Genomic DNA, 17,107 nt, shown 5'->3' with positions numbered 1-17,107 from the left:
TTAAATTTATTTATTCTTAGCTTTATTGTTAAAGTTATTATTATACTTATTATTAAATTTATTTAGTGTTATCGTTATTATGAGATATATAATTAAATTTATTCAATTTGTTATTAAATTTATCATAGAATTGTACTTATAGAATATTCGCTTCTACGATTTTATGTATACAATTCATAATGGAATTTTTCATTAAATATAATACTTAATATAATACAGCATTTAAAATAACTAATATTTAATGGGAAAATGTAAATATATGTATCTAAATATATATTTAGATTTATCTGTTTATATGTGTGTAAATATATATATATATATACACACACAGAAACTGTGAGGCATTTTGATGACCACATTTAATAACTGTTTCTTTGGCTTATCTCAGTTATTACCAGGCTGTTATTCAAGATTTAGCCCCTGATTTGCTTTTGTATTGCTTTGAATTTGGTTCTGAAGAGCTGCACAGTTCCCAGAATTACAGTGTGGATTCATTTTTCCCTCCTTTATTCTTTATTCCCTTTTTGCCATCAAACTCATCTCTTTTTCCAAGGACTCCTCCCTTTGGGGGAGCTTCATTGCACAGTCTCTTGCAACAAAAAATGTTAAATTTAATTGTTTTTTTCCTAAAAGCTTCCAACCTTCATGCTTAAATTCTCCCAGAGCTCCTTACTCACACTTTGCTTAATAGAACTCTTTGGATAATACTATTTCTGCTTTGAAATCTTCCATTTGTGGTCGTTTCAGACATCTCTGATTTATTTTACCAATAAATGAATAACCTTTGGCCTCAGGAGCTTGTCTTGTAACTAATAGTTTGTACACAAATAAAAATATTAACTTTGCTTTTTTAAGAAGAAGAACCTGAAGAGATTCCATCCAAACAATCATAGTTTGTAGGATTTCAGTCTTGTGGGGTTTTTTTCTCCTGTTTTTTTTGACTTGACCCGGAAGCAAACTCAGGAATTGGGAAGCGTGTGGTCTGTTTGCTTTTAACTGGGCATTTCCTCACTTTCCTGAGTTTGTGGCAGAACATTAAAAGCCCTTCTATCTAAATATCAGAAGAAAACAGGAGGACACTGCATATCTCTGATGAAAAATTAGCCCACGAGCCATTGAGAAAGCAGAGAAAATTCCCGAATGCACCGACCCCAAAAGCTCACAGAGGGTTTTGTCACTTCTCCTGCCTTTGGAATCCCCCAAAGGCAGGAACTCTGCGCCTCTCCATGGCTTAATTTTAGTTTTAACTCAGGACAGAGCTCAACACAGACTTCACAAGGGCTTCTCAGGTTCTGCCACCAGCTGAGGAAAGGCAGAAGATGCCCAGTTAGGAGGACATGGACCATATGCTTCCCAATCCGGAGCTGCCAACCCAACTCCTTCCCTGTTGTGTCCCTGACTCAGAGAGCAGATGGTTCCTTTCCCCCAGCACTGGGCACTTGCTTCTCTCTCTTCTTCTGCTTGTCTGATTATACCAAATCCATGAGTTTTTATATAAATATATATATATATGTGTGTATATATAGCTCCTGTGGGTGGACCTATACTTAGCAAAACTTGAGCCTAAATAAATCCATATTTTAAGCACCCAAAGACAATCTTTTTTTCTTTTCCTTCTCCTCTGGCTGCTTTTCACCACTCGATTTTCTGTACCACTTCTTCTGAGCAGAGATTACCTTGCTGATTTTTTTTGGTTTTGTTTTTTTTTTTTCTGAGCTGTTCCTTTTAAATTCTTTCTTAAATGAACAGGAAGGAAATTTTTTCCTCTTTTTTTTTTTTTTCATATGAACAAAGTCCAACTGAGTTGCACTCGGATGTTCTTGGCAGCTGTTTATAGAGTTGGCTTGTCTTATAACTTCAGAGAAAAATTGCTTTCTAATAGACTGTTTTTCCCTGCTTTGGCACCTGTGTCCTGGGTTGTGGAAGGGCTTTTTGGCTCCAGATGTTTGAACGTGAACACAACCTTTACCATCTCAGCAGGATTACTGCCAGCTCTTCCTGTGTAAAACAGAGATTTCTTTTTAAAAAATAATACCTTGAAACAGCAAATTTACCCCATAAAACAGCAGTAAAGAGACTTTAAGATTAGTAATATTTTACTTAAAATTCGGTATCATTTGTATGTCTGTGTTTTCTTATATTTTGTCTCTGCTGCTGTTTGATTTATAAAGGGCAGAACAAAACCACGGTAAAGCCCTGGAAATACTTTTAAAGAGCAGCTGCAGGAATGTGGATGTCATCCCAAAAGGTTTTTCCTATAGGATATAGGAGGGCAGATGTTCAGGAATGTGTTTTGCATGAGGGAATGTTGTTGTGAAATTCCATTCTGCTCCCACTCAGGGTTCATTTGAAGTCTCGGGAAGGTGGGAAGTTTTATAGGGGAAAACGAGGGAATTATAAAAGCAGTGATCCCTAAAAAACACTGCTGCTTTGGAAAGCTGGGTGTGAGCTTTGGGGCCACCTTTCTTGTGGAATGCTGGGATCAGTGATCCCCTTGAGACCTGGTTTAATTATTTACAGCAGTTCTGGTGTGGAACGTTCACCTGGGAGCTTCTCACGTCAAAATTTTGTGGCTCCACAGAAAGTGGGCATTGTTTACTTGGGGGGAAAAAATACCCAAAGATTTTTAGGATTTTCAGGGACCTAAAATGGAGTTGTTTTAATGGCTCCACCAGGGCAGTGCCCATCCCCTGTGCTGGCACTGCTGAGGCACCTCCAGCCCTGGGAAATGTTTGGGCTCCTCACAAGAAGGACATGGAGGGGCTGGAGCGTGTCCAGGGAAGGGAAAGGAGCTGGGAAGGGGCTGCAGCAGCAGGAGCAGCTGAGGGAGCTGGGGGGGCTCAGCCTGGAGAAAAGGAGGCTCAGGGGGGACCCTCTGGCTCTGCAACCCCCTGACAGGAGGGGGGAGCTGGGGGGAAGTCGGGCTCTGCTCCCAGGGAACAAGGGACAGGAGGAGAGGGAACGGCCTCCAGCTGTGCCAGGGGAGGGTCAGGCTGGATATTGGGGAAAACTCCTTCGTGGAAAGGGTTGTCCAGCCCTGGCACAGCTGCCCAGGGCAGAGGTGGAGTCCCCGTCCCTGGAGGGATTTAAAATCCCTGTGGATGTGGCACTCGGGGACATGGGTCAGTGGTGGCCTTGGCAGTGCTGGGGGAGCAGTTGGACTCAATGATCTTAAAAGGTTTTTCCAGCCTAAATAATTCCGTACCAAGGGACAGGGGATGATGAGCACAGCCCCACTGCCCCTCCAGGCCAGCTGCTGCCGTGCCAGGAGAAGCTGCTGTCCCTCCTTGTCACCATCAGCACGGGAGGAGCAGCAAGCTGGGCCTGCTGAGCTTGATGTTTACATTCATCCCAGGAGGGCAAAACCCAATTTTGCATTTAGCCTTGGGAAATCTTGGCTCAGCTCTGTCATACTGGGGAAGGAACACTGACAATTCCAGGCAAACAGGTGATTTCTCATGCTTTGAACTCTGATGCTGCCTTGGCAGCGAGACTTGAACTGGAGTAGTAGAACATGGGCTGAAGATCCTTGGGAATGTCATTTTTCAGCTCAGCTCAGCAGGAAGATCAAAGACACTTCTGTTGCTGTTGAAAAATGGCAGAAATTTGAGCTGTCCCGAGTCGTCCGTGGTTGTTGCTCTGACTGATGCTTAATAAAGGCTGGAGTTTGGAGCTGTGGGAAGGAAACAATACTGGGAATTTATTCTTGGTGGGAATTTCTTCCAAAATCTCTTGCCTGTGTAGGTGGAAGGTGAGGTTTTGTTTCATTCTTAAAGGCCTGTGATTCTGGTTATCAGCTCACATCAACTTGATGATCAGCTGTCAAGAGACTGGAAAAAAACCTTTCCATGGCCACGTTTCTCCTGAAATTCTTGAGCTTACCAGTTGCTGCCATATTTCCCTGCAGGACACAACCCCACCAGTTTTTATGTGTATTACTCAAAAAAACACTTAAATGGGATTGCCCTTATCCAGAAACTTACTTTTTAAAAATTATTTATTCTTCTTTTTCTCCGCTGCTGGATGAGTTCATCAGTCCTTTTTCCTGCAGCAAGTTGCAAACCTGCAGAAGAAAAGTGTCTCTGGTGTCTACTGACCCCAAATTCTCATCTGGCTGATCAATCCAGCTGTTTTATTTAGGAAGTCTAAGCCTTTGTTTTTCCATAACTGGATCATGATACCAAAACTCCTTGGCTGGTGTTGCTTTTTCTTTCTGATTTCCAGGGAGCGCTTGGGTTGTTTGTTCAGCTGACAGTTGTCCAGCCAAGGTGAATCAGCTTCATTTGGCTTTTAGAAAATTGCAGTTCTTTAGGGCTCTTTGTCTTCTGGTGAGAACGTGTGAAATACTCCCCAAACCTAAATGGGCTCTGGCATCAAGGAAAAGTTTCTTGTGGAAAATGGCATTTAATAGGTTAAATTCCTCCTTGTGGGGTGGGGGGACCAGTGGCATTTGCACTGTGTGACTGCAGCATTTGGGAGTCTCTTTTCCATGCAAATATGTGTTTTCTGAGATATTAGAGGACAAGGTGCTCTGCTGATGAGTCCCAGACTACGTAAATTATAAATATAAAGCTGTAGAAACAGATTCTCTGTGCACAAGCTTTATTATCATCGTGTTCTGTTAGAAGGGTTAAGATTTCAACAGGGCTAAAAGTAGATTTTAGGGGTTAGTGTTGAGCAGAATTGACAAGAAATATTAATGTTTAAAATTATTTAATTAATAAATAGAGATTTCTGAACAGTGATAATGATTTGGTCGTGTAAACTTTACCAGACAGCCCAAATACCAGAACAGGCCCAGTTCATTCAAAAGATGGCATCGTGTTTTCAGGCAGATTTTCATGTTTTCCTCACAATTCAACTAATGCCAAAAACTGCCTTAATTGCCAGTTCCATATTCTGAAGATATCACGAGCTCTGGAACTAATTGCCAGATGCAGAATTAATTTTAGAACTGTGATAAACTTCAGAGCAGGAGCAGTCCCATTGTTATAAACTGATCAATGAATAGGAAGTGAAGCACAACCAATTTCTTAGTGATCTGCCAGCTGTTTTAGGGTGGAAAACCACCCAGCTTTGTGCTCCATAAAGCACCAGGGCTTTGGAATCATGTGAACCTTTAATTAAGAAGTTCCCACAGAATAGGAAATGCTGACCTGGAGGATGCTTCCAGGGAATGACACGGAGCAGCCTCATTGGTTTGGGAAAGCAAATTCAGAAGGGTGTTTTTCCAAATGCTGAATATTTAAAAAATGAACCCTCCTGAATGGCATTATTTCAAAAAAAAAAAACCCCTACACATGTTATGATTTATTAATATAAGTCAGTGCAAAGTCCCCCCAGTGAGGATGAGCAGTCCCAGGCTCTGGGCCTGAATTAGTGGGCTTAAATACAGTTTTAGTGTCTGAAACGAGACAGAGGGGTCACTTCTCAGGCCCAGTTTTAGTCAGACTTTCCTCTCTGCTCCTCTTTGAGCTCTTTTAACACTTCAGTGCTCTTTGAACCAGCTCAGGGTGATTTAAAGTAGAGCTGTTGAGGTTACACGGAGTGTACACAGAATCTTAATTTGTTACCTTAGACTCAACTAACCTGAGTTAAAGAGATGCCACGTCTATATTTCTGCATCCCAGCTCATCAGTAACTCCCAAATTGCGTATTCCTCGCTATTCCTGATTGCTCAGAAATCCTTTTGCCAAAGCCTGTGGAATTCACTGTGCCGCGAGTTCCCGAGGGACGGTTCACCTGTGGTGAGAGGGGCTTTCCCGAGGGAAAACAGGGGCTTTGGGGTGGCAAACAGGAGCTTTAGGGTGGCAAACAGGAGCTTTAGGGTGGAAACTTCATCTCTTGGGCCGGGATGGGATTATTTGTCTGCAGTTTTGTAGAAACTGCCCCAACCTTCCCAATCCAGGAGGAGCTGGGCGGCTTCGTGAGGCACTTTGGTGGCTGAGGTGCTGTTGCTGCTCTTGGTGGTGAAGCCTCTTGGCTTCGATTTGCTTCTGAATTTAGAGAAATAAGTCATGAAATCGCAGGGTCTTTGAGGTTGGAAAAGACTTCAGAGATCATCGAGTCCAGCCTGTGCCCCATCCCCACCTTGTCCACCAACCCAGAGCACTGAGTGCCACAGCCAGTCCTTCCTTGGACATCTCCAGGGATGGAGACTCCCCCACCTCCCTGGCCAACCCATTCCAATGTTTAACAACCCTTTCCATGAAGAAATTGTCCCTAATATGCAATCCAAACCTCCCTTTTGTTCTGTGTTTCACCAGAATTCACCAGAATTTGTGTTTTAGAACCTCGTGCTCAAGTGGAAGTAAAATTGGCCTGTGGAATTTTCCTTCACTGAACTTCCTCAGTTAACACCCTAATTTTGATATTAGATGTGTTTTTCAAGTTTTCTTAAAATCCCTTTTCCTGCAGGCTCTGTGGACCTGTAATTTTTAAGAACTTGTTTTTATTATGGTTTAATCTGGCTTTGTGGATGACTGATGCAGTACCTCATTTTAACATCACATTTTCGGATCATTTCCAGCCTGTCTTTTAAATTTACATTGTTCTCATATCTTTCTACACTTTCATGTAATTCTGTATGAAAATACATACATTTTGTAATGTCATATTTTAATCTGGCCCAGTCTGACCTATTTACTGCATTTTTAGCATCCCAGTGTTTTCATTTTTGTCCAGTTCTATTTCTTAATTTTTCTGGGCATCTGCATGAACTGAACATCTTTTCACTTCCCAGAAAATCACTTCAGGATTGACTCAACCATTAGATCACTTCAAAAGCCCTTTTGAACTCCTATTCTACACTAGTTTGAAAGCAGAAGTTTTGAATTTCAGGTTCCTTCACAAACCAGGCTTAAGAGTCAGGATAAGCCAGTGATGTGGCTTAACGAGTCTCCTCCAAAAAGGCTTTGGTTAGATTATAAATACGTCTTTTTTTCTCCTCTCTTTTTTTTTTTTTAATTTTTTTTTTGTGAGTAAAGAAAACATTTCCCTTTTTAGAAGGAAAAGAATAGCAGGTTGAAGCTGTGGAGGGCAGGAGAGCTGTGTTGATGGGTTATCAAATGAGTCATCAAATTTGGGAGGGTACAAAGCTACTTGAACCTTTTTGTGACTTCATTTAACAAGTGTCTTGTCTCAGAAAGTGGTTCCTGTGGTGGGGTAGAAAGTGCTTCGTGTGAAGGTCTTTGCCTGGTGCACTGAAAGGTTTATAAAGGTTTTTCTCTTCCAAATTGTTCCACAGAAAGGTTTTGCTCTTCCAAATTCTTCCCCAAGGCCAGTGGATTAGTTCACATGGATTTTTAATCCTTCCATAGAAAGATTTTTCTTTTCAAATTCTTTCACAGAAAGGTTTTTCTCTTCCAAATTTTTCCATGTCAAGGGTTTTTTTCTCTTCCAGATTCTTCCACAGAAAGGTTTTTCACTTCCAAATTGTTCCACAGACAGGTTTTTCTCTTCCAAATTCTTCCACAAGGCTGGTGGATTAGTTCACATGGATTTTTAATCCTTCCATAAAAAGTTTCTTCTCTTCCAAATTCTTTCACAGAATGGTTTTTCTCTTCCAAATTTTTCCATATCAAGGGTTTCCTCTTCCAGATTCTTCCACAGAAGGGTTTTTCTCTTGCAAATTCTTCCCCAAGGCCAGTGGATTAGTTCACGTGGATTTTTAATCCGTGGTGCACACTTTGCCTGTGAGATCCTGTCTTGATCCTCCCATTCTGTGCAGCAGTGGTTGGACAGTTCTCCAGCCAAGAGATGCTGTGGAAGGTGATATTTCTGCCCTGGTTTCCTCAGCCCCCCAAGGTGTGAATTCCAGGAAAGGTGGGATTTAATGCTACACAAAAGTGGGATGTGCTGGGTTCACTCAGCGAAACTCAACTCATGGGGACAGCTATGGGCCAAATGAGAATTTGAGAAGCTACACTTCTTTTTTTCTGCTCCTAATGGGTGAGAAGATGCTGGTGAGGAGGTGGTGGGTGTCTCCCACCTCCTCCTTGCCTGGCAGTGTTTGCTCAGAGAAGGTTTGTGCAGACAGTTAGTTTGAGACAGAGGAAGGATTTTGTTTCCTTTGTGGCCTTTGTTTCCCAGCAGGTCTGACTGGAGGGTCTGGTAGTTCCTCTTTGGAGTGTGAATGGCAGAGCTTCTTGTTTGCCACCACCTCCCCAGTGTGGGATTTGGGTGGTGTTTGGCACTGGGGAAGGTGCTGAAAAGCTTGACTTTAAATTAGGGCTCAAAATCAGACTTGGAAATTGAGAAAACTGGGGGTTTAGTCGTGACTTGGTTCTCCTCAGTCTTTTAATACCAGTTTTAGATGGTCTGTGCCTCAAAGCTTAGAGGAAAGGGATCTTTCCAAATGGTGTTTTGTACCTTCTGGCTTCCCAGAGAATGTCATGGAATGGTTTGGGTTGGAAGAAACCTTAAAACCCATCCAGTCCCACCCCCTGCCATGGGCAGGGACACCTCCCACTAGCCCAGGTTGCTCCAGCCTGGCCTTGGACACTTCCAGGGATGGGGCAGCCACAGCTTCTCTGGGCAACCTGTGCCAGTGTTTTACCACCTTCATCCTAAAAAACGTATTCAATCTAAATTGACCCTCTTTTAATTTAGTTGAACCTCATGAGTTGTGGTTTTAAACATGGAACTACTTGTATTTTGAAGGCTAAAACCAATCTTCAGCATTTTTCCACATTTCCCACTCAAAGACAGGGTGATTTTGCTCAGACTTCTTCCCTTGGTGCCTTGGAAAGCTGGGAAATGTATTTTTATTCAGAGGTTGTAGAGCTAAAAATCGCTGTGCCCACAAGAAGAGAAACCCTAAAACTTCAAGCTGCCTAAAACACACATCGAAATAATCCCTGAGCAGTTCAGTAAGAACATCAACACAGACATTTTTGAACAAGTAATTCAACAAAAGGCCTGAAAAATAACCTGGAATGTGTCCAGATGGCAGCAAGTCTTTAGTGTAGCAATTTAAAATCTGTAATTTTGAAAGGAGGGCTGAGGGAGGAAGAGTTAAGTTCTGTCTCCTTCAGGTTAGTTTAAATTCCTAGAAAAGCATCAATAAATGAAAAAGTGTTAAGACAAACCACTTAACACCAGTTTGGTGTCATTTTTTGGCTTCTCTTTTTGCTTTTCCAGGTTAAAATTAAAACTGAGACATTTTGGTTCAGATGCTGCGGCAAATGTTTGCATTAAGCACTAAAAACACTTGTAAATTATGTTTCTCTGCTGTCTAACATCCTGCTAAAAATATTTGTATAGTAATAAGTGATATTATGGACATTTAAAAGAGTTGGGCATTGGGATAACACTCCATGAGCTTTCCCAAGGAAAAGCTTTCGTTAGGATTGTTCCTGGACTGTTGTTCCTTTGGCCTTTCCTTTCTGTAGGATATTTCAGATGTTTCCACCAGTGGAACAAGCAGATATTGGGGATTTATTTTATTTTTTAAATCCCCTTTAAGGACTAAATATAGAACGAAATACCAAACTCCAGGAGCAATTTGTTCTGGAGAGAATTAAGATGCTGCTGGTGAAGGAACAGTTCTAACTTAAATTAATGAGAAGGGCTTTGACATTTAAAGAATTTGGACAATTAAGGTGATATTTAACTGCTGTAGATGATTTTTTTCAGCTTTCCACTTTGTTTTCTTGTCACGCTTGAAGTATCAGGGGGAAAAAAGGGGGTTGACACAGCTTGGGAAGAAGTAGTGAATGAAAGAATGAAATTCCAGATTTTCTGGAAGTGGAATCATCTCGTGGTAGGAAGGAATACCCCATGTCCAGGAAGGAGAAGCAGCATGATTAGCAGTGCAGCTTTACAGGGGATTTCCACATGTTTCTGGGGAGTTTTCCAATTGATGCTGCAGGACCAGGGAAACCTGTTCAGCTCTCATTGAACCCTGGTAAAGGCAGTGCAGATAAACAGTCCTGGAATCGTTTTGATCCTTTTGGAAAGCACCAGGACCCGCTGGAGAAGTCCCTGTGCTGCTGTTGTGTGGGTTGTTTGCCTTTCCATTTGTGCTGCAGCAGCTCTTTAGTCCCAGTGTTGTTGCCTGAAGCCCTCTGAGCAAAATAATTGTGTTTTGTCCACAGCTTGTCATGGAAATGGGACCACGTCACATCCTGTGGGATCCCTGCCTGGAGCCCCTGCTGAGCAGGGCTCATTCCCATTAAATCATGACATTTTAGTCAATCCAGCTCTAGTGAATAAAAGATGACTTGAAATAATCATAACTATCTCAGAGTTTAATCCTGAGACTAAAGTGTATTCCAGAGCTGGAGTCCTCTCACCACTCGGGTTTTCTGCTCCCTTCTGCCTGGCAAAATGCTGAGAAGAGGTTGGCAAAAAAGCACTAAGTCTGTTCCAAGTTACTCTTCTTGTGAGGGAAAACATCCATGGGATCCATAAAGTTGTCTGCTGAATTTTGGGTCTGTGTTTGAGTGAGTCAGGCTCCCTGAGCTTGCTGAAGTCAGGTCAGATCTGACTGATTTCAGAGAAGCAGCTGAGACCATCAGGGAAGTAAAAACCAAAAAAAGTGAAAGTAAACCAAAGCAAAGCTCTGTTTTACATAAGCAGTGTAAATAATAGATATAAATATATATATATATATATATATAAATAAGAATTTATATATAATAAAACTATTACTTTTCCTTGCTGCTCGTGGAGAGCCTTAATTTGCAAGTGTTGAATGGTACAACTGGTGTCTGCACTTCCATGGCATCAGTTTAATCAGGAACAACCTCATTCCTCCCAGAGAAATCAAGTCAAGAGAGAGATATTAAACCCTTGTGGGGTGTTTGCCTGCCAGAAGAGGACTTGGAAAACAGAGTAATCCCCTTTAGAAAACAAAATCATGGCAGAAAGCTGCTTGGGAGAAAGGGAAGGGATCAAAGTGATGCAAGAGATTGAAAACACCAAAATGAGACGGAGCACTGAATTTGTCTGGGTGATAATCCCAAAACTCAGGGTTGCATCAGCCAGTGCCTGTCAGGATTTCTGCAATTAATAATAGGTTTGGGGGGACCTGGTTGTCATCAGCACCTCAGAATTATTACAGATAAAAGCCTTAGGGCTGCTTTGAAAGGCATTAATATGTCTTTTGAAAAGCTGTCTATTTTCTCTGACTGATCTTTTCCTCTGGGACATGTTTCTTTTCTGTCAGGAATTGGTTTTTGTTAGGGTTACAGCAAATATTTTTTTTTGTTTCCTGCCCCAGTATCTGTCCAACTGACTTTATTAGAAAACCCCAAGCCATAGACTGGAGGGAAGGTCTGGCAATAGGGAACAGCAAGTGGGAGCTGCAGCTCTGGGAGACTGGAACTGGAGTGAAACTGGGCTGGTTTTCCATGGTCTGAGTTCAGCAGAATTTCATTGGACATGTGGATTCCTTGGGTGATTGATGGACACGATTCCATGTCCCATCCCTCCATCTGCTGAGCAGGTTTGCCAGCAGCTGGAATGCCCAGAAATGTGGCATATTTATGGGTTTTCAGCACAGCGATACTGTGTGTGTGGGGGGACCTTAAAACTCATCCAGTGCCACCCCCTGCCACGGGCAGGGACACCTTCCACTATCCCAGGTTGTTCCAACCTGGCCTTGGACACTTCCAGGGATGGGGCAGACACACCTTCCCTGGGCAACCTGTGCCAGGGCCTCACCACCCTCACAGCCAAGAATTCCTTCCCACTATCCCATCCAACCCTGCCCTCTGGCAGTGGGAAGCGATTCCCTGTGTCCTGTCCCTCCATCCCTTGTCCCCAGTCCCTCTCCAGCTCTTCGGGAGCCCCTTCAGCTGCTCAGAGGTCTCTGTGGAGACTCCAGGGGAACATTGTGCACGGACTGATGTTCCTGCCTCTCCACAAATTCAATTTTGTGTTTAAATCCCCTTATATCAAGCCTGTTAAACGTGATCATTGTGCACCTTCCTGGAAGCAAGGAGCAAAAATAGCTTTATTTATCCCTCTTCTGCCTTTTTTTTTTTTGCATCTTTAATTTTGGCACAGCTTGTCCTCAGCTGCCAATGAGCTTTTTTTGGTGTTTGTGGATGTTTGTTCAGCATCTTGAGGCAGTGGAGTCAAATGCAGAAGGGATGGAAACATGAAAATAGCAGCAGGTGGAGGTATCTGATAAAGCTCTGAGCCTCAGCACAAATTGCTCTGCCAGAGTTAAAGGAAATGTTATTTTTCCTTTTATCTGTTTGGTGTTTTTTTTTTTAACAGCTTCCTAATGCAATTTGTGCATCTTTTTGGAAAAATGACCAAAAAAAGAAAAGGAAACACGAGAAATTGTAGTGACAGGCGTAGATTTAACCGTGAAAAAAAATTGCTGACTGTGTGACCAATATGTTCAGATATTTCATGTTCCATGAGGAGATGGAACTTGAAAATGACCCTTAACTGAGGGAAAAGAGCAGTGGAAATCAGGGAAAGTGTGGAAACTCGGAATGGGAAGTAAGAACTCCCAGCAATTGGACCTGTTAGGGTAAAATCCATCTTTAACACCAAAGTTGGGTCCCCAGAGCAGTTCAGAGCAGCTGGAGCTAGACTCTTTGGGGAAAGACTTTTCCCAAATATCCAAACCTGAACCTCCCCTGGCACAACTTGAGGCTGTCCTTTCCCAGTTTTCCAGCCGCTCTGCCCCGAGCCTGGAGCATTCCATGGAATTGTGGTGACCCAGCAGTCGGGAATCCTGCTCAGTGTCTGTAAACCCACTGCGGAATTCCAGGAGTTCCATGATGTACATCATATTTTCCCACTGAAGGGACCCAATTCCAAGGAGTAAATGGGATTAGGAGCCTGTGCCAGCAGTTTCCCCTCCCTGTGTGGTTACAGGTTAAATTTTGCTGCTTTGTGACCTTGAACTCAAAAAGGTTGTTATTGGTTTTCTGAGGCCCCACGGAGTGAAAGGCAGAGACTGAAGGGCACAATTAACATTAATAATTAAAGATGAAGTGCATTTGTCAGCCTCTTGTCTCCTGGAATCCTCTGAGGAACGGGCTGATCCTGTGAGCAACAGCCTGGGATGATTCCAAGCTGGGAATCTGAGCTGGGGCTCATCAAAGATAAGGAGATTTCATCGCTTCTGAGAACCCCTCGTAAAATAAAAATTGGGATTCTTTTAGCTGGGACAAATCGAGCCCTTTGCCTTGCAATATTCCTGCCTCTGATCCTGCCCTTGTTTTTACTGGAGCTGTGGATTGATGGCTTCCTCAGATGTACATTTTCATTTGTCTGACACGAGAGCGAAAATGGTATTTTAATTATTTCTGATTTTTACCTTTTTTTTTTTTCTCCTTCTTTTAACAGAGCATCCAGAAGCTGGCCAGTCAGTACTTAAAGAAGGACTGGCTTGGGATAAAAGCTGATGAACGAAGTGATTATAGGTAATTTACCAGTTGGATATCCCAATTTGTGGCATTATTTTACTTAACAATAAACCACCGCTTGGCTGGAGTTAAAATGATTTTTTTTTCCCCTTTTTAGCAGAGCATTGCTTTGTTTTCCATTAAAATCCTGAGATCAGGCTGAAATAAATGTTTATATGACTTGAATGTTTAGGAAGATGGGAGAAACAAAACAGCACGAAAGGACAGCAAAGTTGTAATTGTGCACCTGTTCAGGTGTCAGTGCTTGTGCCTGAATATAGATTTTAGCAAATAACTTTAAGGTTAGGGGAATAAATGTGGATTTCTTCAGAGGAAAAGGCAGGAACAGGTTTAAATTTAGGAGTTTGGTTGTAAAAATCACATTTAACAGGAGGGAGGAGGCAAAGCAAGAGATGGTTGTTTACAAAACTTCCTCTGGTTCCCATGAGAGGTGGAAACCAGCCGTGACTCAGGTGCTGAAAGCCTTGGAGTAGCACCTCCTAAAGATGTGGGAGAGGTTTGCAGATGCTTTATTTTAATGTCTTCTTTGTATTCTGACAAGTTTTAAGTTCAACCAGGGAGAAATCGTTGAGAGATTTGTGTTTGGGCCTTTCAGCAGCCTCACGCCGCTCGCGCGTCTGAGGAGAAATAAACTGAATTATGAGTTTAAAGAGTACATGAAACGCTCCCATAACACCCACCCACCTGTCCAAGTCCACCCACAGCGCCCAGGGATCTTCTCCAAACCCCTCCCTCCCTATCTGGGAGCTCTGGAGGCTCCAGGAATCCTTCCTTCTGCCAACTCCAGAGGAGCTCCCATCACCTTCTTCCACCTCCACATCCTCCCGAGCTTTTGTGGTGGATTATTGGGGCCCTGATGGCCAGGTGTCCAAAATCATGATCTTACCAACATCACCAACATCTGGGTTCTGTAGGATCTGTCCCGTGGAAGCAACAGATTCAACCAGAAATGTTTGGCAAGAAGTGGAATCATGAAAGCGGAACAGGAGGGAAACGTTTTATTTTTGGGGCAAATTCAGTTAAATTTCTTGTGAAAAGTGAAGATATTTGCTAGAGCAGCATAAAGGATTGTGCTTATATTTAGTTTTTAAAGCAAAATGCTGCTGTTGTGTAAACCAACCCAAGACTTGGTGACCCTTGTGGGTCCTTCCAGCTCGGGAGATCCCGTGAATCCGTATTTTCCTCCCTGAGCTCCCTTTCTTCCTTCCCACGCCCTGTCTGTGTTCCATTATTCCAGGAGCATGTATTCCGTGTGGAAATCCCTTTTGGAAGGCACCATGCAGGTGGCCCAGTCCCGGCTCAATATCTGTGAGAACTATAAAAACTTAATTTCAGAGCCAGCCAGGAGCGTCCGGTGCTTCAAGGAACAGCAGCTGAAAAAGGTATTTGTGCTCAAGAAATCCTTGAAATGGTGTCATTTTTATTTGAGAAAAAATGGTTATGAGAAATCTTTTAGTATTTTAAATCCTTAAATAATGTATGTGCTTCTCAGTCTCTTGTAAAAATAAATATCCAGCTTGTTGGAGAGGGATCAAAATGAGTTAATTTTAAGTATCCTGAGTTAAAACTACTTGGAAAACGAGGGTTTTAAAAATGTGAGACATTTTTAAATGTTGGTCAAATAAATCTCTGCAAATCTCACGTTGTGCTGTGGAACTTATATTAAATTGGGTTTGCATGGCAATTCCGAGTGGGTTTTGTCAGGATAAATTCTGATTTTAAGCAAAGATGTGTCTCAAACCTGAAGGAACGACTTGAGCAATCTGAAAGGTGTGGGGATTGCACAGCCACCTCCTGTCAGGGGATCCCAAGGAAATATTCCAGTTAAACTGTTCATCCCTGCAGAGGAAACAGTGTTCAAATAAGCTGAATATTCATTTAATTGCTTGTTGCATTTCAAAGCCATTTCTGAGGGTGGGGAGGCCTCGATTGCCCAGAGAACTGTGGCTGCCCCATCCCTGGAAGGGTTTTTTTGAGGAAAAATTAACTTTATTAACTTTATTAACGTTGTTTCCTTGTCCTGTGGAATTTTATTTTCCTGTGAAGTTTTCCAAACAATGCTGGAGCAATTTCATAGCATCTTAACTGGGTAAATAATCTTATTTTATTCTTCTGCAGGTGCTGTTAGTTCAGTGTTTCTGAGTCAGCAGTAAAAGTGGGACCTTTATATAAATCATAGAAGTTCCTTTTTTCCTGCACTTTTGAATCAGCAGAACAAGTTATTCCAATTGTCTGGTTCGAAGTATTCCACAATTTCCCTACAACATGGAATAACTATCCACTTGGTGGCATTAATTTCCCTCCACAAACAGTTTATTTTTTATACAATTCAGCCTTTGCTTTGAATTTCCAAACAGATAAATAATGGACAGATTAATAATTAATTAAACAATTGGTAATTATTAATTAATAATAATAAATAATTAAATAATTAATAATCACCCCGATCTCCATCCAGACAAAAAAGCTTTTCCAAATTAATGTTCCGAGTCAGTAAAACACTTGTGAGGTTACACTAAAATGACATCCAGTCTCCTGACAGTTTTTTTTATTCCCCAGGGATGCAAAAGCCAGATTGTTTTACTCTTCTTAAACGATTTTAACAACTGGGGTTATTTGATATTTTAATTTTTGATGCCACCAGGAGACTTCAGGGATCCAGATACCCACTGATGTGGCAAAACCCCCTTCTCACAGGCTCTTAGGTCTCTGTCAGCTGAACAATATATACAGATTTTTCTACCCTTCATTTCTCAGTTGTGCACACAAAGGATTAATGAATTAATAATTACATGGATTAATAATTTTATGCATTAACAATTCCGTGCATTAATAATTAGTGTAATGAAGATTAGCTGTTTGGGGGGGGTGTTCACTAAGAGGACAACCTGACTTGTTGGAAAGCTCTCAACATCCTTATTTTTAAAAAAAGAGCTCTTCAAATAATATATATAATAATATAAAAATAATGTAATAATACTCTAAAATTAATTACACTATAAAATTAATAATCCTTGCCATTGTGTTTTATGTGGCAGCTTTTCTCTCATGTTTGAAATTTTATAGAAGGAAAGATTAATCAGGGTTTTTTTTATCACCTCCAGCAGGTTGCCTTTGGATTTTTCCCAGTTGTATCCCAATTATTTCAAGTAATTACCTCATCCAGAGCTTTCAGAGCTTGAATTCGTGGGTTATCACTGATTTTGAACACTTGAAACAGCAGCAGAAAGAAAGGAAGAAAGTGGGTTTATGTTCTGATCAGCTTGAAAAGAGGGGAATAATTGACTTGGAAACTGTTTTAATCCTGAAAAGTAGTAAAATAAGGACGATGGTGTTATTTGGACAGAAAAAAAAATGGAATTTCTCTCTCCTGGCTGCTTTTTTTCAGTGCGTGGAGCAGCTGACAAGGATCCAAACTGAACTCCAGGAGACAGTGAAAGATTTAGCTAAAGGCAAAAAGAAATATTTTGAGACTGAACAGATGGCTCAGGCCGTGCGGGACAAAGCTGATATTGAGGCCAAGTATGTTTTTCTAATAACATATGTAGAAATAATTGCAGGTTTAAAAAGCCCAGTTCCATTAGTTTTTACACTTGAAATTTGCTTTTCAGTGAGCTTCCTGCCAGGTTTTTTTCCAGAGTAAATACAGGCAAAAATAGGGCTTGTTTTCTTTTCACAAAGAGATGTTTATCTGTAATTATAGATCATTTATT

General features: G+C 41.6%; 1 protein-coding gene across 1 annotated transcript in view; it reads left to right on the top strand.

The window, feature by feature from the left end:
* The window catches only part of FCHSD2 (FCH and double SH3 domains 2), a 111,272-nt gene that overhangs the window by 43,278 nt on the left and 50,887 nt on the right, over positions 1-17,107 (top strand). Inside the window, exons 3-5 of the mRNA XM_029961469.1 lie at positions 13,315-13,391; positions 14,632-14,776; positions 16,783-16,916. Of these exons, the coding sequence (XP_029817329.1) occupies positions 13,315-13,391; positions 14,632-14,776; positions 16,783-16,916 (356 nt within the window). The remainder of the gene's footprint in view (positions 1-13,314; positions 13,392-14,631; positions 14,777-16,782; positions 16,917-17,107) is intronic.

Source organism: Manacus vitellinus, unplaced genomic scaffold (genome assembly GCF_001715985.3).
Source record: "Manacus vitellinus isolate BGI_N305 unplaced genomic scaffold, ASM171598v3 scaffold_35_pilon, whole genome shotgun sequence".
Classification (NCBI taxonomy): domain Eukaryota; kingdom Metazoa; phylum Chordata; class Aves; order Passeriformes; family Pipridae; genus Manacus; species Manacus vitellinus.
This window is presented reverse-complemented; position numbering and strand designations above follow the sequence as displayed.